Source organism: Neophocaena asiaeorientalis, unplaced genomic scaffold, assembly GCF_003031525.2.
Source record: "Neophocaena asiaeorientalis asiaeorientalis breed wild unplaced genomic scaffold, Neophocaena_asiaeorientalis_V1.1 scaffold46, whole genome shotgun sequence".
In the NCBI taxonomy this organism is placed as follows: Eukaryota; Metazoa; Chordata; class Mammalia; order Artiodactyla; family Phocoenidae; genus Neophocaena; species Neophocaena asiaeorientalis.
In genome coordinates, this window is record NW_020175393.1 from 5,048,748 (window position 1) to 5,071,698 (window position 22,951).

Sequence of the window (22,951 nt, forward strand, 5' to 3'; positions counted from 1 at the left end):
GGCTCCTGTGTCTGCTCCCCTTCTAGCTCCTTCTGGTAAAGCCACGGGGCTGAGCTCAGCCTTGAGTCAGGGACAGGGGAAGGTCAGAAACACACCGCAGGTGCAGCCAGGACAAGGCCTATGTGGCGCCGAGGTCCCTGGAGTGGTGGATGCCATTCAGGCGAGTCCCCTGTCTCTGCAGCAAAGAAGATGCTGGCAGGTCAGATAGAAACTTGTGCTTTAATTTATCTCTGTGTGTGTGAGCGTGGGTGTGTGTGTGCGTGTGTCGAACAAACGTCTCCGGGGCCTCAGTGCTGGGCCGCTGTCCTTGTTCTCTGCTCATCCTCACAGCCAACGCAGGCCCCCTCACTGGCGGGCGGCTCTGCCCCTGGGCACCCCGGCTGGCATGGGGTCAGTCTTTGGTACGATGCAGACACTTTGGTGTGCCGGGGGCGGGGTGGGGGGGCCACAAAGCGCTCATCATCTCTGCAACGCCAAGAGGAAGATGGCCATGGGCCCCCAGAGCTGTGGGCGGGACTGCCAGGGGGCTCCACTGCCCGGCATCACCACCACTGTGATGGGAAAGAGAAGGGAGACAGGCCAGGGCTCCGGTCAGCTCAGCAGGGCCAGGGAGGAACAGCCAGCAGGCCACGGGAGGGCTGTTCCTCTGCCCCTTCTCTGTGCTCACAGACACACTCGTAAGACATGAGGTGGTGTGCTCTGCCTGCTGGGTCCAAATCCTGGCTCTGTGGCTCACTACATAAGACACAGAGCAATTCACTCAACCTCAGTGGCCTCAGTTTCCTTGTTTGTAAAATAAGTCTAATAGGAAGAGCCACCCAGAGGACTGTGAGAAATAAATGAGATCACGCATATACAGGTGTTTGTACCTTGCCTGGTACATCGTAATCACTTGGTAAACGCCAGCTGTTATTATTGCAAACACCTGGCCCCCAGTGGCGGAGGGGGAGGGGTACACATTCACACCTGGACACACACACACACACACACACACACACACACACACACACACACACACACACACACACACACACACACACACACACGGATGCACCCAGACACAGACGCTGCTACTGTAAACTTAGTAAGCTCGTAGGAGGGTCTGGTGGTCTCATTGTCCTCCATACGGCCCACAGCCTGAGCCAGGGTGGGGCCCAAGGTGGGTACCAAACACATCAGCAGCTGTTCCCACAGCCACCAGCACACGCATCCCATCACCCAGCCACTCTGAACCCCAATTCAGACAGCAACGCCTCCCCTGACACAGGCACCCACCCACACAGTCCCCCAGAGATTCAGCACCCCCGCCCTCTTTCCATCCTGCACCTTTATTGGGATCCATCTGCTTCCTGGGACACTCTCCCTTCTTCAGTGTGACGTCATCTATGGCGATATCCCCCAGGTAGCCCGAGCCTCGAACCCCCTCAAAAATAATCTGGGGTGGGGTCAGAGAACAGGCATGAGGGAGGTTCTGCACCACAGACTCCCAGCCCTTAGCCTCCGTCTCCCTGGAAGGCCCCCCGTCCCTGCAAGCTTTTCTCCTCAGCTCCCAGGAGCAAGCCCTGGGCCCTCCTGAGGGCTCCCCGGCTGGAGCGATGGCCCAGGGCCTGGAGAGCTGTGAGGAACCCTGGGCCCAGCAGACTCACCTGGAAGGGCCCACTGGGGTTGATGGGCACATGCGCCTGCTGCCACGCGTTGCCCTTATTGCCACTGAGGGACCAGGCGTGCGTGTCCAGAGCCCCTTTGTTCCGGGACCGCACCAGGAGGTTGAGGGAGCCTGTGGTGGGTGTGAGGAGAGGGGGCAGTGAGGGGGCACCCTCACCTTTCTCCATTCACCAGGCTCAACTCCCTACCACTGCCCGCAGCACAGTCCCCGCTGGGCAGGACATTCTCCCCATCGCAGACTGGCTCGGTGTCCTGTTATCCCAGAGGGGACCTCAGCAAGGGAAAGAAAGGGGACAGCAATAGGGCAGCAGGGCTTCCACTTATCAGGACGATTGGCAAATCTTCTTTCATTTCTTCCTTTCCTTCCTAATCAGCTAATTCCCCCTACACACTCACTCACTCACACACACAAACACACCCACACACAGCACCCTTCCCCCCTCTAGATAGGGGAGTTGTCCCAGGACACTGGGGCCCATATCTGAACACAGAGCAGGATTCCCGAAGCACGTAATGCACACGCTTGGTGGTACACGATACATGCAATGATTTCTGGAGGTACAGGAACAGACTTTAAAAATGTTAACACTTGGAGGGTGGCAGGTGGGTGAAATGGGTGAAGGGACTAAAAAGGTACGAACTTCAAGTTATAAAATAAATAAGTTCTGGGGATGTAATGTACAGCATGGTGACTATAGTTAAGAATACTGTATTACATATTTGAAAGTTGCTAAGAGAGTAGACCTTAAAAGTTCTCATCATAAGAAAAAAAAATTCTGGTGACGGTTGGTTGTTAACTAGACTTATTGTGGTGATTGTTTTGCAATATGCACAAATGTCAAATCATTATGTTGTACATGTGAAACTAATATAATGTCCATTATACCGCAATGAAAAATTTCATACTTGTATATATGTTTTAAGAGGTGAATAAAGCTAGCCTTTCAGACCCACAACTTCTCTAATATTGATGCTTAGGACAAAGCTAAGAAAAAAGGAGTTGATTCAAAGAAAGATATTAGTATATGTGCTACATAGCTGTGGTAAAATGTGAAATTTTGGAGTTATTAGCCTAGGGGTGCTGAGCCCCTTCGCCCACAGACCCAGGGGCCTGGCACTGTGGAGATGCTGAGGGGCAATGGAAGAGAAGGAAGGGATCAGGCCTTGATGAAGAGCACCCAGGCAATGTCATGCCCCCTCGCCGGCTCTTCTAGCCTATCTCAAGCCTCCTATGACATAAAAACTTGGCTCAGAGAGAAGGGGAATCAATCTTAGATGGCACCTGGTAGCTGGCATTTCCATGGCACTGCCCCAGACAAAGCCACACCATCTGTGACACCAGATAGACAGACCCCCCCCAAGTGGGGGAGGGCCACCAAATGTTATCTGCCTGAGATTAAAGGAGTTGGCTTGGACCTAGGAGAGCCAGTGAGGCACAAGGACTGGGGACAGCTGGTGCCCAGAGCTGCCAGGTGGGGTAGGAGGGGAGGGGAGAGGAGGGACCTGGACAGCAAGAAACACCCACCCCTCCCCAGCAGCAGACCCAGGCCTGGGGGAGGAGCAAACAAAGGTTCAAGGCATGTGGAGAACCCTCACCAGCAGATGGGGCCCTGAGAGGGCTGAAGCCAGCACCCAGTGGGTCGGGAGATGCCACACTGGCTTAGGCAGGGCCCAAGCCCCAGAGACTTTTGGGCTTCTCACCAGCCCCAAAGGGACCTCCCTCTCTTCCCCTTCCTGAAGATCTTCCCCGGTTCCAATCCCCCGACCTCCAGGGTCCAACCTCAATCTCCAAACCGTTTCTTCCTCCTCCACCACCCTGCCCCAAGGACCCTAATGGGGGAACCCCACCTTTTCACTACTCAAACCAAAATTGAATTTCTGCCCCCTTCCCTGATCATCCCACCAGCTCCAAGATCTCCCCTCTTCCTGACAGTGTTTCACAGGGTCAGCCAGGGCCTTAAGGGTGCCTGCTCACTACATTCTTCCCTATCTTCCTGTCACCTCCAAAGCCACACTGAGCTACATGCTGCAGCCTGGACACAGTCCAGCTTTCCAGACTCTGGGCTTTTGCCTGGGCTGTTCCCACTGCTTGAGATGCCCTCCCCTACTATGTTCCCCTGACCGAATCCTTTTTGTGCTTCAAGTCCTCTCTGAAATGTCACCTCCTCCAAGAAGTTTTCCCAGGCTTCAGCTGGGAGCCCTCTGTGCTTCCTCTGAACTCTGAGACCTTAAACTGCAGTTCCCCATGCCCAGACCACTCCCTGCTCTACAGTGTGGCAGTTACTGGGATTCACATCCTCTCTCCCTATTTGGCTCCTGAGGGAAAGTCCCCATCAAATTCCTATCTGTTCTCGATATTTGAATGCTCAGTGAAGAACTTTCCATCACTGTCATCAGGGCTGACTGAAAAGAGGCTTCTCAGGGTAAGAAGTTATCTCAGGGTTCATCAAGCCCAGCCCTCCCTACCTCCCCATCATTCATCCATTCATTCATCTAATTGAGCAGGCACTATTCTAGACACCAGAGACACATCCATGAATAAGATAAAGAACTCTGCTTCCTGAAGCTTATGCTCTTTTGGCAGTAAGCACTATAAAGAAAATAATGCAGGAAAGGGATACAGAGGTGTTTTACATGGGGCTGTCGGAGACCTCTCCAAGGAAGCCTGAATGAGGGGAGGGGAAGAACATTCTAGGCAGGGGAAAATATCACAAGCAAAGGCTTCTAAGGCCTCAAGTACTTAAAGAAAAGCAAGGAGACCGGCGTGCTTGAACTGAGTAGAGTCAGGGGAGAGCAGCAGAAAACGAGGTCAGAGAAGCAGCCAGGGGCAGATCGGTACGGGAGGCCTGGAGAAGATGGTGATGGAAGGGGGCCGAGCAGGGGAGTAACATGACCTGGGACAGGGGTCACCTCCACAGCACCCCTGCTGGACAGTCCTCCTGTCCAGGCACAGGATAGCCCATTCCTTTGCTGGGAAGATCTGATACTTATAGGATCTTCCTTAGGTGGAATTCAAACCTGCCTCCCAGAGGCTTTCAGTGACTGGTGTTTGTCCCACCTGCTGGGGGACACCAAGCAAGCTCTGGAGCACAGATGGCTCCCTCGGGGCTTTTTCTGCTCCCAGGCACCTGGGCATCCCAGCTCTTAAGGCTTGATCTCCCAGGGCCCTACTGTGTCCAACATGCTCTTCTTGCCCGCTGGGTCTCCCGTGCCCCTCCTGAGCTGAGGATAAAATGACCAACTGTCCCGGTTTGCCTGGGACGTGGGACTTCTAGTGTTAAAAGTGGGAAAGGCTGGGGCAAACCAGGATTGGTTTGAAGTGGTTACTCTAGCTGGGCAGGGAGGTCCTGGTCACCCTCACCCCCACCTACCCCACAGGAAGCTTCTCACAAAGTCCAGACCCAGGTCCTGGGTGAATTGGATTGTGTGGATGGCCCGGGGGACCCCAGTGGCTGCAGAAGGTTCCATCCCACCTCATTCCAGTTCATCAGTTCGGCCCGACCCATCACTCTAGCTGTGGACACTTCACAATGAGCCTTTAGGTCCACACTTGCTTAAAGTCACTTCCTCTACCATGTAGCTGAGGAAAACAATGAAGCTTTCTATGGTCTGTTAAGGCCTGATCACCAAGATGCACAGTTTAGAGGGAAAAGCAAGGCACAGGACAGTGTGTGTAAAATGGAGGGAAAGAGAATATATGTGTACTGGCTTCTACATGCTTAAAGCATTTCTGGAAGTTTGCCCCAAAATCTAATACATTGATTGCCTCCGGGAAGGGACTCTAGGTGGCAGGAGGACTGGGATGGGAGAGGGACTCTCCTTATGCACCCTTTTGTACCTTCTGACCTGTGCAAAATGCACTACCTTTCCCATAAATATGTAAACAAACAAACAAATAATTAAAATTGTCATTTCCTCAGCAGAGTCTTCCATAACCAGCCCCCAGAGGCAGTCGGCTATTCCTTTTATCAGCTGTCTTGGCCTCTGTCCTTCTGCTGCAGACACACATCACAGTGGTCACCAAATCCTATCTGGTGCAATTAATTATTTAACGTCTGTCTCTCCCACTTGACTGTAGGTGCCAAGAGGGTGAGGGATTTGTCCACCCTGTTCACTGCAGCACTAGATGCCTGGCACAGAGCAGGAGCTCTGGAAATGATGGCTGAACTGATGAGTTCATTGACTAATGTGGCACTCCTACCAGTGCCATCTCTTCCCAAAGGGCACTCCTTAGGTTCATGGTCATGCTTACGAAGTAGTACTTCCCCTCACTGCTCACAGAGCAGCTCCCTTCCAACCCTGCGTTTAGGGCTTGGGAGAGTCAGACAGACTTGGGTTGCTGTGTGATCTCGGGCAAATGCTTAACCTCTCTGGTCTATATGGTAACACCTCCCACACGTGGTGGTTGTGAGGGTTAATAAGACCACAGATGCATCCCTAACCCAGGATGTCACCTGGCACCTGGCAGGCACTCAATACATGCAACCTTTTAGCTGATTTCTCCATCCCCTCCAAGACTCATCCTGGTGGATCCATTTTCTTTGCACCCTCAGAAAGCCTTGATCATCTCAAAACCTCAGACAAGCTGGCTCTGGACTTCCCCCTTGCCCAGATTCTGCTCATATTCCCTATAAGGATCTGTGATTCAGCCAACTTGGGACGCCCAGGCCTTACCCGGGCCAGTCCCCAGCTTCCTGTGGACACCCCTCCCTGACCCAGCACACACTCGTGCAGCTTACCTGGTCCCTCGACTCACCGATATGCTTCCCGTACATGTGGTAGAAGAAGGAGACGCAGTAGAACTTGGCGCTAGCGTTGTACAGGGGACTCACCAACCTCGCACGGTCCCCCAACTCCCGGGGCCTTGATGTCTCAATGAACATGTAGTAGCCTGCAGGGAAGGGGGAGATGTGCCAACAGCCTCCCCCTCACCCCTCCCAGGCCTCTTTCCATCTGATTCCTTTTTGGCCTTAGTATCAGCTGCCTGAATCCCAGGTGCCTCACCCCACCCCTCCCAGTCCTCCCTGCCTCACGGCACAACACAGGAGTCTGGGCCAGCAATTGTGAGTGCTTAGCTCTGCTGCAGTTTCTCTTCTTCCCGATCCTCTAGCAGCTCAGAGCTGTTTCTCTCCTCTCAGACCGGGGCTCCCTGAGGCCGGGGCTGTGTCTCCTCTCAGACCGGGCTCCCCAGGGCTAGACCCCTCCCTGAAGCTGTTCTCCATTCCTAGCAGCAGGCCATGTCCTCACCCTCAGGGGTGCCACTTATGTCCATGGGGGGACCAGTGTTGGGGGAGCGCTTGGGGTTCTGGGTGAGGGCATTCTGCCAGGTCCAGTCAAAGTTGTCTGTCAGGTCCTGGGTGTAGCCGCAGATCTTCTCATCCTCAAAGTGGCAGGTGTTGTCTGTATTCAGGGCAGAGTTGGGAGGGAATGAGACAAAGAGAGTCAGCCTCCTCAAGTCCCCTGGTCCAGCTTTGCCTTCCTGGTCACCCATGAGACAGCTCCCAAGCATCCAAGCAGCGGGCCCAGGATCCCAGGGCTTCAGAAACCAGGCAATGGAACCCCTGACCAATCTATTCCCGGAACAGGACCTCTTAATCTTTTTTGTGCCACAAACCCTTCTGGCGTCTAGTGAAGTTAAGAATCTCATCTCAGAATAATTATTTAGGTACATAAAATGAAAAACACAGGGTTACAAAGGAAATCAATTATATTGAAATACAGTTATCAAAATATTTAAAAAATAAATTTGTGATATAGTAGTAAGTGGGCTTCTCTATTATCTAATTAAATCACAGGATCCAGTGTTAGGTCTAACTACTGTAGTTTGAAATACTAATAAATGGAAATGATATTTAGAGATGGCTACAAAAACTTTTAGGTGATGTGAAAACATTGGATTTCCACTGATGACAGAGTCACAGGTAGTGATTATAGCACATTCCTACATTCATCATTGAAGATGTTAAATTTCTAGAAGTTAGGGAAAATAAAGAAGTAATTGTATGCCCTTCCAGGGTCCAGTTTCATGGACCCTCCTCATCCTTTGTAGGGGTGGTCCATGGATCTCAGATTAAGGACCTCTGCCCCAGGGAACAGAGAATGTGGATTAGCCTGGTCTTTCCATTTTTCTTTTGGGGACAGTGAATGGTGCTGAGTGAGGACAAAAGGCCCTGAGTTAGAGAGATGTCCTCCTGACTCCACCCTCACTTCAAGCCTTTAAGCCCCAGAATAAATCCTGGATGCAAATATCTCCAAGCCCAGCCTTGCTCCCTTCTGCTTTTTCTGCCAACTTCTGGCCTCCACACTATTTACTCTCTGGGTTATCTCTTGGGGTCCCTCCCACCCGGGGAGCCTTTGTGTCCCTAAAGGGAAGGGGAAGTGGGTAGGGGTGTCTCACCTGACAGATTGGGAGAGTTGATGGCTGAGAAAGCAAGCAGGAAAACCAAGTCAGAACCAAGGTGTGGGGCTGTGCAGAGGGTGCGTGGGCTTAGGAACAGGGTCCCAGAGTAGGCCTGGGGGCCAGAGGCTCCTGGCCTGCAGTGACAGGGTAGGATACTGCACATTGGAGAACCCCAAGCTCGGGAACCACGTGGGGAATATGGAGGGGTCCCCTGGGCATGAGATGGGCCCACTTATCCCACCACCACAGCCACCACCACCTACGCTCTGTGTAGTGGATGATGCGGGAGGCCGTATCTCCAGCCCCAAAAGTGGTATAGGGCGTGAGGCGGACCTCGTAGCTGTGGGGCACTCGAAGGTCGGTCAGGATGTACTCCAGCAGCTGCCCCTTCTCCACACGCCGCACCGGGATGGCCTTCACCATGGCGTTTTGCTGATTCAACTGTAGATACAGGGAGTTCCCAGATGCCCGACACCCTCCACCTAAGCACCAGCCCAGGCCCTGGTGTGACTTTCGGGGGCAGTGCAGGGGAGCAGAAAGAGCAAAGGACTAGGAAGCCAGGCCCTCAGTTTCCTCAGCTGTAAGATAGAGCAATCACCCCTTCCATGCCCACCTCCCAGGGCTGTCTTAATAATAAGTGATAGTAACACGTATTGAAAAATTAATGTGTGCTAGGCACTGTTCTAAATGCTGTGCAATTATTAACTCATTTAATCCTCAAAATAATGATCCTATCAGTTGGAACAGTATAATTACCCCCATTTTACAGATGAAGAAACTGAAGCCAAACAGATGTAGCTTGCCCAAGTTAATACAGAACTGAATTTTAGCTTAGGCAGTCTGCCTCAGAGTCACACTCTTACCCTCCACCCAACTACCCCTTAGTCTGGGCAGAACCACATGCAATTAGACTGGACTCGAGACTCATATAGTGGCTCTGGCCTTGTGTCCTAGAGACCCTGTAGATGAGACTTAAGCTCATGCTTTAAGCTTCTGATATAAGAGTAGATTCTCTGTTTTGTGAGCAGGACTGGCTTTACCCGCCTTCCCCCACATGAACCCAGCAGACCCCTGCCTAATTCTCAGGGCTGTGCCCAGAGCATGGGTTCAAAGGGGACAGGTCCCTAGAGCGTCCCAGCTCCTGTGTCCAGAACACTTTTTCCCTGGCTCTGAAGAGTTATCTCTAAGAGGGTCAATGTGTCTCCAACCCCTTCCCCCTGGCTTGATGAGTATTCCCAGGGCCAGCCTGCACCTGAGCCCCTGTTCCCCTTGGCCCACCTGGCGGACACTGAGTCTGTAGTTGAGCAAAGGGTCGACAGCATCAGGCTCCCTCTGGGTCCACTGCAGCACGTAGGAGTAATTCTTGGACAGCTTGTGGCTGCGGGTGGGGTTGGGGGTGTCGAAGTAAAACTCCGGGCTGTAGGCTTTGGCTGAGAGGGCCGGGAGGGGGGCATGGGGCCGTGAGGGGCAGGGGATGAGGAGAGACACAGAGAGAGAAGGTGCGGGAGAGGGCGACAGAAGAGGATGCGTGGTACAGACGGGGTGAGGGGGGAGACAGAAAGAAGGAATATTGTGAGGAGAGGAGATGGTGGGAGAAGAGGAGATTGGGGAGAATGAGGGGTAGGCGGGAAGGTGGGAGATGGAGGAAAGGGAGATTGGGAATCCAAGAGGTGGTGTTGGTGAGAAGGGAGTGGAAAGTCCAAGGAAAGGATGGAAAAGAGAAATGTGGTTAAGACACAGAGAAGGGATATTAGAGAAGACACAGGGGAAGAGAATTGGATAGAAGACACCAAGAAGGGTCATGGATTTTGAGGTAGAAGGAAGGGAAGAGAGATAGAGAGCGGCCAAAAGGTGGGGAGACAGGGAAAGTGTGGGAGAACAGGGGAGGGGGAAGGAGGTGGGAAATGTCACAGGGGCCTCTGGCTGGCAGGGCTGGGTGGGGTGGGGAAGGGCTGGGTAGGTGGCCAGTGACCTGTGGCCCTAGCCCCCCACTGTGAGTGAGGAGATCCAAACAAGAGCTAAGGGGCACCCAGTCAGTCAGAGGCTGTTGGGAGAGCGGGGGCACAGTAAAATGGGGGACAGGCACACCTGGGGCTCTCCTCTGGGGTGCTGCTTCTGACAGGGTACCGGCTCTCTCCAAGGGAGGAAGAGAAGGGAGTGGGTCCCGCCTTTCCCCTCCACTCTCACCACGACCTTCCCTCCTTTCTGACCCACCCACGCCCATCTGCAGCCCCAAAATGCCCACCTGAATGACATGAAGAGATGGGGCTGAAAGGGATTTCTGGGCACCGAGGGGCCTGAACCTCTAGGGTGACAGCTCAGGAAATGTGTGCTGGCTGGCCCAGCGCCACCCACGACGTTCCAGAGAAGCTGTTGAGGCCTTCTTCCCTCCTCTAACAGCTCAGACCCCTCACATTGGGCCCGCAGTCAGGAAGAGATTTCCTATCTGCAGCCTCTAAGGCCAAGGACGAAGGAGGAGGGGCTTGAGAAGTGACGGCTGAGATGCGGCGGTGCCCAGGGCTTGAGCGGGTCGGTCTAAACCTGACGTGGACAGGGCTGGAGGGAAAGCGATGCCTGCTACTCAAACAGGTGGAAGCAGAGAGCTGGAAGGGGTGGAGCCTATGCCTCACGTAGGCAGGGCGTAAGCCAGGCGTGAATGGGCCTTTAAAGGCAAGGGCCCATACCTGGTGCTCCTGGGGCTAGAGGGGCGAAGTCTAGGCCTGGTGAAGGGAGCTGGTGTGTCAGATGCCAGGAACCGGGCAAAGCTAAAACATGCGAGGCTTAGGCCAAGTCGAGGCGGGCCTCGAAAGGGGAAGGCCTAGACCTAGAGTGGGCAAGTGGAGGGTTCAGGGCTGTGAGAGAACGTCCCGGTTATATCCGGGAGGCCTGCGTGGGATCTGTACCTAGCATGGGCGGGTCCGGGAAAGGCAGGCCCTAAACCAGGCGCAGTGAGGCCGCAAAGGGCGGGGCCCCAGGCGGAGCCTGGGCAGGGCTGGGGTTGGGGCGGAGCCTGGCCCCAGGTGGGCGGGGCTGGCTGGGGCGGGGCAGTCGGGACACTCACCCGAGACCTGGAAGAGGCAGGCAGCAGAGCCCACGTCGTTGGAGATGCTGCACTCGTAGCTGCCGCTGCTGTCGCGGGTGACGGCGTCGAGGCGCAGCTCAGAGTGGTCGGGGGCCTCGGCGGCGACGGGGACGGCAGGCGGCAGAGGCAGCAGTTGCCCTTTGAAGCGCCACACAGCCGAGGAGATGCGCTGGGGGCTGCCTCGAAGCAGCGAGCAGCGCAGCAGCACTGGCCGGCCCAGTGCCTGGCGCACGTCCTGGGAGCTGGGCTCCACCTCCGGCGGGACTGGGGGCGGGGGCGGCGGTCAGCGGGGCCTCTCCCCACCGAGTGGGGTCTGAGGAGCGGCCCCATGGGGAGGCGACGTACTCGCCCCTACTCCCGCCACCCCCCCCCCCACCCCGCAGCATCCTGGAAGGGTCTCAGGGCGGATACATACTCACAACATACAAAATAGCCACCCTCATACCTCCCCGACCTGCAGATACCTACTCCTTCCCGGCCAAAACCTCCAGCCGAGCTTCCCAGACTGGGCCTCTATTCATGCCTCAAATGGTCCCCTCACCCTCCGTGTAATGAAAAGCAGCATAACGTCGGGATTTACAGCATGATCTCCGGAGCTAGATAGCTTAGGTTCAAACCCCAGCTCTGCCTCTAACTAGCTGTGAGATCTTAGGCAAGTTACTTAACATCTGTGTGACTCGGTTTCCCTCTTTGTAAAAATGGGTGAATAACAGAATCTATACATAGGACTGTGGAAGGCTAGATGAGTTTGGGCATTAAAACACTCAGTGCTTGGCACGTGGTAAGTTAACTCTCGTCATTTTACTATCAGAGGCAGTGTGTTCCCTTGAAGGTTCCTTCCTCCTTCAAACTCCCAGTTTCACTTGGCAAAATCAGTTATTTCTTTGCTTACTGGGTCCCTGGGAATGAAGATGGAGTAGAAGTGCGGCAAGAGTCATGGACCTCCATGTCTTAGAGCACGGGGGTCAAGGAGGGTTTAGGGGTATCAGCAGAGGGGTTTGGTTGGACTAGGGTGGGTGAAGGGGTGAAGAGGGGGCAGGCCTGACTGTAAACCGGGAGAGACAGCTCTGGACGGTAGTCTGGGTGGGGCGGTGGGACTCACACTGCACGTTCAGCTGCACCTGGGCCTCGCGGGGGCGCACGTTGAAGCCATTATAGCGAGCCGTCTGGCAGCGGTAGGTCCCACTCATGTCGCGGCTCACACGCTCCAGCCGCAGCTTCCCGTCCGAGGTCTCGAGGGGCAGCCCCGAGGGCAGCAACGCAGCGTCCTTGTCCACACGGGACCAAAGCACAGGCGGCCGCGGCTTGCCCCGCACCTCGCACTGCAGCTCGGCGGGCGAGCCCTCGCGCACGGTCACCACGGCCTTGCCCTTGGGCACGCTGATGGTGGGAGGCACTGCGGGGCAGGGAAGAGGTAGGAGCGGGGTTAGAGCTTCCCCTCACCGACCCCAATCCCCCGGCCTCTGCTCTGGGGCTCCTGCTTCCCTCCCACTAAGTGTGAGCCTCCTTTCCCATCCCTGATGTTCCACAGATCCTGCAGTATCTTCAAAGCAGAACTCCCCTCCCCAAATCCTCTCCACCTCCTGGGTCTCTACCTCAAGGTCTCCCAACTCAGAAAGAGTGTTGAAGTCGTCCAGGCCAATTCTTTCTATCCCCTTATCCCCAACATTACTAAGTTTGGGGGAATTCCACCTTTTATTTATTTATTTGGGGGGGTTCCACTTTTTAAATAGTTCTGCTAAATATCTTCCCCCTCAATCCCTTCCTTCCTGCCTACTGGCCCTGCTCTAGTGAAAGCCTCCATCTTCTCTTTCTGGAGTGTTATCACAGGTTGGTAGTCTGTCCCCCAACATCCTTACCCTTTCTTCAAAAGTGAAAGAATATCTGGGCTTTAGCAGGACACACAGCCAGAATAAAGACTGTATTTCCCAGCCTGCCTTATGGCTAGCTCTGGTCATGTGACTAAATCCTGGCCAAGATGGTGTGAGTCTTTAAATGGAGAGGCAGTGCCTCTCTTCCTCCCTGCAGGCTGGAATGCAGACTGATGGCTGCAGCTGGCACTGCCATCGTGGACGAGGGGGCACATGCTAAAGATAACAGAAAAGCAAGACAAGATGGAGCTGGGGCTCTGAGGATTTGGTGGAGCAGAGCCACTATTCCAGCCTGGACTGCTCACTTTTACTTAAAGAAGAAATACACATCTAGCTCATTTAAAGGCACCATTATTTAGGTTTTTTTCTGTTATTCACAGCCAAACCTAATCCAACCCAACACATTGCCCAAATTAAGGGTCTTTTAAAGACTTCCATGGGTCCCATCCCATATCACATCAAACAAATTAAATGTCTACATTAAATATAAATCGTAAATAACTCTACAAGGCAAGCTGAAGTCCAGTTATCTAGTTAGCATAATTTATACTCTGTAAACATTTATACATTTATTGGCTTTAATTCTGCAGTTTTCCCTTTGTATTTTGGAGCCAGTTAATTTTAATTTATTTTTCCAATTCTAAACCGTCTCCACAGGTCCTTAAAAAGCTTCTATGTCCTAGGCATCAAGCTGACGAATGAAATGAAGGAAATGGCCCTGTACCCCATTGATTTCCCTGTTTCTAAAACACCCCAGCTCCCAACCCTTCTTTGCCCCCACAAGATAAAGGGCTGTCCCATTTTGAGGCCATACTGCCCTCAGGTTAAAGCTCAAACTCCTTGGCTCTTCTAACAAGGCCCTTGTGCTCTGGCCTCTGTCAACCCCCAGCCTCATCTTCCTTTCCCATCCTGTGTTCCAGCTGTGGGATCCACTTGTAAGGAACATACTTCCTGGACACAGCAAGTCTCATACACCTTGGGGGCTCCGTGTCCCTCCTCTCATGGGCTTGAGCATGGGCAAATGCTCACATGGAAAATGGCTCCTCTAAGAAGCCTTCCCTGATGACCCCGGGCAGCCTGGTACTCCTCTTGTGCCCCCAGATGCTCTGCAGACCCCACCTTTAGCTCCTGAGTCTTATCTAAGGTTTGTCCTTCCTTTTCCTCCACCTTGCCTGGCCCTTCTGCAACAGGTCTATCTCTCTGTCTAGGCAGTGAGCTCTGATGATGGGGCTGTGGCATTCGTGTCTGAGTCCCCAGCTCCTCACCCCAGACATGGCTCTGTGATTTGCAAAATGGATTTGTGGAATCTGTGGAGGCCTAGTCCACTCCCAAAGCCCAGCTCAGGTCTGTCTCCTTCTGGAAGCCTTTCCTGACACCTCCAGCTACACCTGGCCTCTCCCTGTTCAGATGTCAGGATGGGAAGAGCTTCCAAGGCCATCTGGTTCAATGTCTCATAGAGGAGAGACTGAGGCCCAGAGAGTTGAAGAGGCTTAGCCAAAGTCAGCCAGCAACTCAGTGCAAGGTACTGGGGGCTGGAGATGAGATTCCAGAGACCTTCTCCAAAGTCACTCCCTCCAAACTCTTGTAATTTTCAAAGCGTAAACCCTTCACGGGTGGCTGAGAGCAGGTTCTGAAGTCTAGCTGCCTGGGTTTGAATCCCAGCTCCACCATTTACTGATGTGTAACCTTAGGTAAGATTCTTAAACTCTCTTAGCCTAAGTTTCCTCATCTCTAAAAACTGAAGATGAACCACCTACCCCATAAAGTAAATCATGAAGGTGAATGAGATAAATATAAAATCATCAGAACACATAGTAAACACTCAGTAAATGTTGGCCATTATTTCATTATCGTTATTTATTATTATTGGAATAAAGACCCAAATCCTCTGCAAAATCTGGCTCCTGCCAACCTCTCCACTCTCATCTCACTCTATTCTCCCAGCCACACTCTCCTTTCAGTGCGCCAAATGCTTCATGTACTTTCCTGCCTCGGTGCCTTTGCATATGCTGATTCCTTGGCCTGCTTTTCTCTTCCACCCTCCCTTTGCTCTCCTTTGCCTACTAAAATCCTGCCCCTCCCTCAGATCTCAGATCAAACCTGCTATCTTAGGAAACTCTTTCCTGACTCTCATGCATCACAGTTTGCAGTGATACATTTATTTGTGGGATGATCTGAAAAACATTTGCTACTAAGTTCAATGTGGCCTGTTTTGCCCACCACTTTACTCCAGTGCGTAGCATAATGCCTGGCACATAACAGGTGTTTAATAAATGCATATGGCATGAACAAATGGTATCCTCCTCACTGTGGCCTCCCTTTCCCAAGCTGCTGCCCCCACCTCCCCTCTGTGGGTCTCTCCAGCCCCCTCATACCTCCCTGTTGCCCCCCTCCAGCTGCCCACCTGTCTCAGAGGAGATGTTGACCTCGACGCTCAGGTCGGGCACAGGTGCTCCCGGGAAGGAAGCCACACACAGATAGGTGCCGTAGTCGCTGAAGTGTAGGTCAATGAGTTCTAGGCTGCTGGTGACAGCGGGCAACTCAGGGTCATTGCGAGTCACCAGCAGCCTCTTGGACATGCGTGCTGGCTTGCCATTCTTGAACCACTGGTAGGTCACCTTCTCCTGGGGCACTGCATCCACATGGCATGACAGCTTCAGGTCCTGGCCCAGCTGTATGTTCTCGCTCTCTTTGATCACATCTGGGGTGATCTGGAATGTGGCATTCTTCATGGCTATGGGTGGATGGGGAGGGAAAGGTGGCTGGAGCTGGCCCAAAGCCAGGGTTCCCTGTCTCACCACCCCCATCCAGATGCAGCTTCTACCCTCCAACTGGCCTTCCTGGAGTTTGGGGGCTACGATCCCACTCCCAGGAGAAACCATCACTTTCTCTGCTTGGAAATTGTTCTCCTCTCTCAGATGTGTTTCCAAAAGTTAAAAAAGAAAAGCTCGCCGTAGAAAAGTGGGTTTAGTAATCAATACAGCCACTGTTGACCAAACATACACTATGAGAGGCCCTGTTCTAAGCACTGTATGTGGGTTTCCTCGTTTAGCCCATCCCACAATCTTTGAGGGAGGCATTTTATTTTCCCTATTTTACAAAGGAGGGAAATGAGGCTCAGACAGTTTAATTCACTTGCTCAAAGAAGTATTGGTAAATAGCCAATCTTGAATTCATACTCAGAGCCTGTGCTCTTAACTACTATGCTGCTTTATTTTTATTGTTGTTTTAAACCCAGAATATACAAAATACAAATTTTGGAAAGAGGCACCAGAATGTAACACTGGTTCTATCTAGAGAATGGGACTGAGGGAAATTAAGGGGAAATTTTTAACTTGCCCTTTTGTGCTGTTTAGCTCTTTGTAACAAGTTTGTGTCATTAAAAAAAAAAAAGACCAATACAATCATTTTACATGCAGTTACATAAAAATACAGAGTTTAGAAAGAAAGTGGTCTGGCCTCCTTTAAAAATCTAAAAATTGTTTTATGTATGCCTAGAATTAGACAGAATTCTTAATATTAGGTGCTCATTGGAAAGGACTCTGCTACAACAGCCATAAATCAGGACTGGGCTGAGTGAAGCAGGCTGTATGTCACCCCGAGAGGTGACCACAAGTATTTGATGAAAATGGCAATCTTACCAACCCAGGTTTTAAAGGGCATATGGATCAGGTGGGGAAGAACAATCTTCTGATGGGAAAAGTACCATCAAAGGAAACAGTGGTCATTAGATAACCACAGTTTGACTATTATCTTTCTCACTACTTAATCATAATTAAGTAAAAAGTCATAGAGAGCTAGCTTCTCTTGGTGAGGAGAGTCAGGGAGAGACTGGTCAGTGACGGATGAACAAAGAAGAGTGTTCATCAGAAGATGCTCAATTGAATTTGACAGAAGCTGTATCTTACTTTCAAGTGCTAAAAAGCTGGAAACAAGCCTGGATCTTTAAAAAAAAATTTTTTTTAATAAATTTTAAAACAACCACCTAAAGCTGCACAAGCAGAAGAATTTAAAGTTTCCTCCTTAAAGCAGAGTAGTAAAATCAAGATCTTATCGAGCAGCTAATGATAATTACTGAGGCTGAAATTTAGTTAGGAAAGTATTTGTACTTCTTTATATTGTGCTCCAAGTTTTAATCATTTTTACATTTAGTAATTATCTTTATACTCACTGAAATGCTTTGCTAATAAAGATTTACATATGAGGTATGTGGAAATGTGTGTTATTTTCACTTTAATTCTATTAATCATGTAGAAACCATTGTACAGGGAGAAAGTCAGGAACTTTCTCTTAGAGTCTGGAATGTCCACATTTAGCTTTTTGCAGCCTCAGTTTCCCAGTCTAAAAAAATCTAGGTAATCAACACCAGCCCTTCCTACTTCTTGGGTTGTTGAGGTTATATTTGAAAATGTATTGATTGTAAACTGTAAATAAAACTTTATGCAAATTTTAGTCCTGCCATCTGCTGGCAGACACCTGAATTGCAGGGAAATCAAAGTGCCTGGAACCTGCCTTCTCAGCCTACCTCCCCTACCAAGGAGAAGCAGACAGGCCCCTTTCCCATTTCAGTTCCCAAGGTACAGGGACCCTGTCTGCTTCCCAAGTTTCCTTCCACCCCTCCGGAGCCACGTACATCGCACCAGGAGGTTGACAGTCTTCTTGGCAGGGTTGCCCACATTGTTGGTGGCTGTGCAGTTGTAGTAGCCAGAGTCTTGGGCCTGCACTGAAGGGATGCTGAGGGTGCCACCCTGGGCCAGGGCACCCAGGGGCAGTGGACCTGGTCCATGGGACCACTGCAGCTGGGGCAGAGGATCACCGCCTGTCAGCAGACACTGTACCGTCACATTCTCCCCAGGGTTCACCACCAGAGTTTCGTTCACAGACAGCTTCAGGGCTGGTGGTGCTAGGAGGACAAGAATGGGGTCTTAGGGGACCATGAGGCAGGGCCAGATGTGGGGGAGGAGAATCAGGGAGGGAATAGGGGCCGGGGAAGGCCTGCAGGGGGAGAAGGGAAGGAGCAGGCAGGAAGGAGGAGGGGAAACACTCGTGGTGATGTGCTTGGAGTCTTACATGAGATGGGCACCACCTCTTGGTTGAGGACTCAGCCCAGGTGGGAAAGGGGATGGGCGGGGAAGTGCCTGTACCCGTGGTGTTGGTGAGCCAGAAGGTGACGGCCTTGTCCGGGATGCCACACACGTTGCGTACAGACACCTGGCAGGTGTAGCTGGCATAGTCCTGGGGCCGCAGGTTCTTCAGCTTCAGGACCTTGGTCTCCCCCTGGGCAGTGACCACTGGGGTGAGGGGCCTGCTTGGGTCTCACACACATTCACCAAGCACCAGAGGCTAAAGCAAATTCCTATTCAGGACTGAGCCTGGGGTGGATGGCACACTCCCCATACCCTGGGCTTCCACAGGTCTGAGGGTGTCCTGGTACGCACTGGTCAGGACCAGGCCTCAGTTTCCCCATTCTAGGAAATGGAAGGGTAACGAGGGAATCCTGCTCTGTCTTACAACCCATACAAATATAGGGCTGGCCCTACAGGCCATGGCTACATGTGGAGTTCTGACAGCCACCTAGGAAAGCTGCCTCTGAAAACTCTCTTGCAGGATGGCTTCATCACCATCTCCTAGGACTGCAGGAGAGCCATGGGAAGTGACTCATCTTTCTACCCCAACTCCTGCTGTTCCTGCCCACTGTTCCAAAGACCCTGACAGCCAGCAACAGGCAGGGATGACTTGTCTGCCCCAGGAGGTGCTTCTCCTAACTGGCAAATTTCTTAGAGGACATGTTGCCTTGAGGACTCTCCTGTCCTCACCACTGCTTCCTGACCTTTCTGTCTCAATTCTGTCTGCCCCAGGTGGTCTGAAGCCCAATCAGAATGCTTGCTTCTGATGTCAGAAGAAACTTGTTGGAGTCAGGGCAGTCCCTGGAACTCCAGATGGTGAGGCTTCAGCCCCCCTGGCCCCCTCCCTTGTGGGGTGCAGGAGGAAGAATGTGGGGTGAGCCATGAGGAGACCAAGCCAGCTGCCGCCCATCCTGACCTGGGTGTAGAGGGGCTCATAGATGTCGACCCCATTGTCCTGGCTGTGAGACAAGGTGTCCAAGCCCCGCTTCCAGATGAAGCGGGCAGGTGGGTTGGAGTTGACCGTACAGCGCAGGAACACCGTCTTCTCCTGGTAGAAGTTGCCTCGAACATCGCTCACTGTCTGGTGTACTGTCAGCACTGGCTCATCCAGGTCTGCAAGGGCACAGCCCCAGTGGAGTCAGATGCGTGACCCCCTAGGTGGAGGGCTTGGGCCCCTGGCAGCTCTCAGGGAAAGTTAAGCTACCCTCATGGGATGCTTCCAGAGAGCAAGATGCTCTCCCAGCCCTGCAAGCTTGAGCAACCTGTCAGAGGCAGGGGACTGGATGTGTTGGCTTCTCAGCAGTCTCTCCCCAGGGACCTGCATTGGCTGGGGGGTGGGGAGGGCGGGGGGATGTGTGTGTCTATCTTCACCCTCCTACCATGGGATGGAGGAAGTAGCTGCACACTGGAAATCAGGCCATGCCTGCCAGACCCTTCCAGCTGCAATAACTTGAGAAACGACCCTCAGCCCCAGGGTTTGTCAGGCCCCTGGGTGGCTGAAGGGGGACAGAAGAGAGGGCCTGGGGTTCCACCACTCTATCAGGTCCCACTTGGGGCAGGGGGGTGTATTTAATGGATAGGTTCATTGTAGATATTAAGATGGTGGCAGACAGACCTTTGGGCCTGGCCCCACAGCTTCTGGGTACCTAGGTCAGCCTGGATGGCACAGAGGCAGATGGCAAGAAGGGAGATAGCCTCTGAGTGGTCAAGGGAATATCCGTGGATGGCAGGCAGGGACTGAGGGCTTCCCATTCAACCTGTAGCAAGGACTGAGGGGTGCCTGGTCCTGCAGGTGTTGGGATAGGGAAGTTTCAGAGCTTCCCTGGGACAAAAGCAGAGACATGAGGTACTGTGGGAAGGACACTGGACCATAATGAGAAGAGACCTATGCAGTGAGCAAGTCACAAGCCTTTGGTCTCAGCTTCTTCATCTGTAGAATGGGTATAATCCAACCTGTCCTGCCCTCCCTGACCACTTTGCAGGGATGCTGCAAGGTTCATATGGGATTAAAGATAGAGATGGGTGAATGGTATAAGGTAGTGCACGTCAAAGGAACATCAGGGATGCCCTTCTCTATCCTGGAAAAGAGAAAGTCTCTACAGTTGTTCTACATGGAGGTGCCACTTCTCTACCCTTCTCCCCACTCCTCCTTCCCAGCCTGAGCCCCCAGAAGCAGGCCCCTGGCCCGGGTACTAAGAGGCAGACCCGACTCACACTGCACGTCCACCCGGATGGACTTGATGGCAGGCACGCCCACGCCGTTCTCAGCCTTGCAGTAGTAGCGGCCGCCCTGCGTGCGCGCGATGCGCTCGATGCGCAGTGTCTCATTGAACACCGATGTTTCCTGGAACTTGTCCGACGCGCTGCCCGCGGTCTTGGTCCAACGCACCTGGGCCAGCCAGGCAGGGCAGAGTCAGACCGCACGGAGGGGGAGGGGGAAGGGGAGGGGGGCCCCCGCCCACCCCCATACTTTTCCACGAGCGCACATAAGGCATACACAGGCCTGCAAAACTAACCCAAACATGGGAATGCACGCTGGAGGTAGGACCTCTCAGTGAAGAGCCTGGGGAATCTGGGGTCAGGTGGAAGAGGCTTTTAAAAAGGCAGTATGTGCAGTTGTTAGCATCATGGATTTGCGGGCAAGTTACCCAACCTCTCCTGCCTTCCTTTCCGCATGTGTAAAATGGAAATATTACTCCCCTCCTAGGCTTACTGAGAAGACTAAATGAGTATATAATTCATTCCTGGAAAAGTAAGAATTTGATTAAATTTTTGTTATTCCACTTATTAGCTTAGTGGCCTTGGGTAGGTTACTCATCTCCTAGCTTCAGATTTTTCGTCTGTGAAAGAGGTCTATGTGATAGCCAGCCTCCACCATGGCCCGCCGTGGTCCCCACCTCCTGGTATTCACACCTTTCTGTACTTTCCTCCCATTTTGTACCAGGGCTGGTCTGTGTGACCAATAGAATTTGGCAGGAGTGACGGTGTGTCACTGCTGTTCTCATCTCCTCACTACCCTCAACTCTACCCTCATGGACCCAGGGGTTACAAAACTTGGGGAAGGCTACATGCAGTTTCAGGACATTCAGACGTAGATCAGAGGGTGCTTTGGAAAAAGAACAAGACCATGAAAATGTTTTTGCTTTTTGTACTTGACATTTTGCAGTTTTACCATGATTTATCTAGATGGGGTTTGTTTACAAATGCTTAGGACTTGGTTTATCCATCTGAGAGTTCATACCATTCTTCAATTCTACAAAATTCTCAGGCTTTATCTCTTTAAATGTTGCCTCTTTCTAAGTTTTCTCTAGTCCTTGTAGAATGCCTAAATTTGTTACAGCTTCTCATTCTATCCTCCATGTCTCCCAACTTCCTTTTCACATTTTCCATCCCTTTGTCCTCTCCAGACTGCATTGTAGCTGATTTCCTTGGATCTATTATCCAATTCACCAGTTTCTTCTTTAGCTACTTCTATGGTATTGAGGCCAAATTTTTCTAAAGACTATTATTTTTTATTTCTAGGATTTCTATTTGCTTTTTTCCATATCTTAACTGATCAGGTTTTATAATCTCCCGTCTTATAGATTCTATTCCTTCCATTGTCTCTTTAAACATTTTAAACACATTTATTTTAAAGATCCTTTCATATTGCTCTATCATCTCTGTTTTCTCAGATGTGAATTGTTCAATTATTTGGGTCTATGGACTGGCTCTCCTGGCACTGTATTTTTAGATATGCTTTAAAATTTCACCCCATGGGCTTGTATTCAGTAGGAATTATCTTCCTCAGAACTCCCACTTGGGCACTGACAGGCCTGTCTGTGGTGTAGCTTTATGGTTGCCTATGCCCAAGATATATGCATTCACAGGTTTCAACCAGTTTGAGTATTTTTCGGCCATGCCCCGCGGCATGTGGGATCTTAGTTCCCTGACCAGGGATCGAACCCATACCCGCTGCATTGGAAGCACGGAGTCTTAACCACTGGACCGTCAGGGAAGTCCCAGTTTTTATATTAGTTTCTCAGCTTAAGGTCTCCTCACCACTTGGATAGTGCAAGACACAGACTGGATTAGGGTTATTCCCTCATAGGTGACTCTGTTTGCACCCACACCCTGAAGCAGAAAGTCTGCTCCCTGCTGTGACTCTGGGCTATGGGGCAGAGATCTTCTGGTCCCCATTCATAGGTGGTATCACTCTTATCAAGCTTCCAGCTTTAGGTAAGAAGTCCATTTCTAGCTCCAGTCATAGATGGGCCTGTGGCCTCAGCGCTTGCCCCCCATGTGTGTATTAATACTACTACCCCTGAGGTGAGTATGCAGTTAAGTCCCTCAAAGTATCAGTTTCTTCAGCTTTTGCTCACTACCATCGCTATAGATTTCTTCTTCATTTTAACCATAGAGAGTCCCTCTCTCTTGCTATTTGTTTGGAGTAGGGAATTCCATGCCCACTCATTCTTCCATCTGACAACAAACTGGGCTATGAGATGATACTTGCTCCACCCCTAGACTGGATGCTCCATGACAACAGGAACTGCAGCTGTATCCTCAGGACCCATCACAGTACTTGGCACATAGCAGGTGCTCAATAAATATTTATTGTAATGAAATGAGCAAAAGGCACTAGAAGGCATTTCAGGACAGGTAAAGAGCAGTGGCTAAAGCAAGGATGAACAGGGTGTATTTGGACAGGTTCACTGAAGACGGGGTGTGAGGAGGATGGCCGTGGGAGATCAGACAGGACAGGCAGGTGGGGGCTGGATTGTGGGGGGCGGTCTTTAGTTCCACCCCTATGAGCCTGAATTGGGTC

At 51.8% G+C, this 22,951-nt stretch overlaps 1 protein-coding gene across 1 annotated transcript in view; it reads right to left on the reverse strand.

Moving 5' to 3' along the window:
• Window positions 1-203: 203 nt before the first annotated feature.
• Window positions 204-22,951, reverse strand: part of MDGA1 (MAM domain containing glycosylphosphatidylinositol anchor 1) — a 52,711-nt gene continuing 29,963 nt past the window's right edge. The window contains exons 3-17 of the mRNA XM_024766214.1: window positions 20,359-20,533; window positions 19,061-19,257; window positions 18,163-18,295; window positions 17,652-17,921; window positions 15,423-15,752; window positions 12,250-12,543; window positions 11,127-11,411; window positions 9,344-9,495; window positions 8,329-8,506; window positions 8,063-8,086; window positions 6,913-7,065; window positions 6,422-6,556; window positions 1,647-1,777; window positions 1,327-1,435; window positions 204-551 (exon numbers count right to left, since the gene is read on the reverse strand). Of these exons, the coding sequence (XP_024621982.1) occupies window positions 460-551; window positions 1,327-1,435; window positions 1,647-1,777; window positions 6,422-6,556; window positions 6,913-7,065; window positions 8,063-8,086; window positions 8,329-8,506; window positions 9,344-9,495; window positions 11,127-11,411; window positions 12,250-12,543; window positions 15,423-15,752; window positions 17,652-17,921; window positions 18,163-18,295; window positions 19,061-19,257; window positions 20,359-20,533 (2,658 nt within the window). The 3' untranslated portion in view covers window positions 204-459. The remainder of the gene's footprint in view (window positions 552-1,326; window positions 1,436-1,646; window positions 1,778-6,421; window positions 6,557-6,912; window positions 7,066-8,062; window positions 8,087-8,328; window positions 8,507-9,343; window positions 9,496-11,126; window positions 11,412-12,249; window positions 12,544-15,422; window positions 15,753-17,651; window positions 17,922-18,162; window positions 18,296-19,060; window positions 19,258-20,358; window positions 20,534-22,951) is intronic.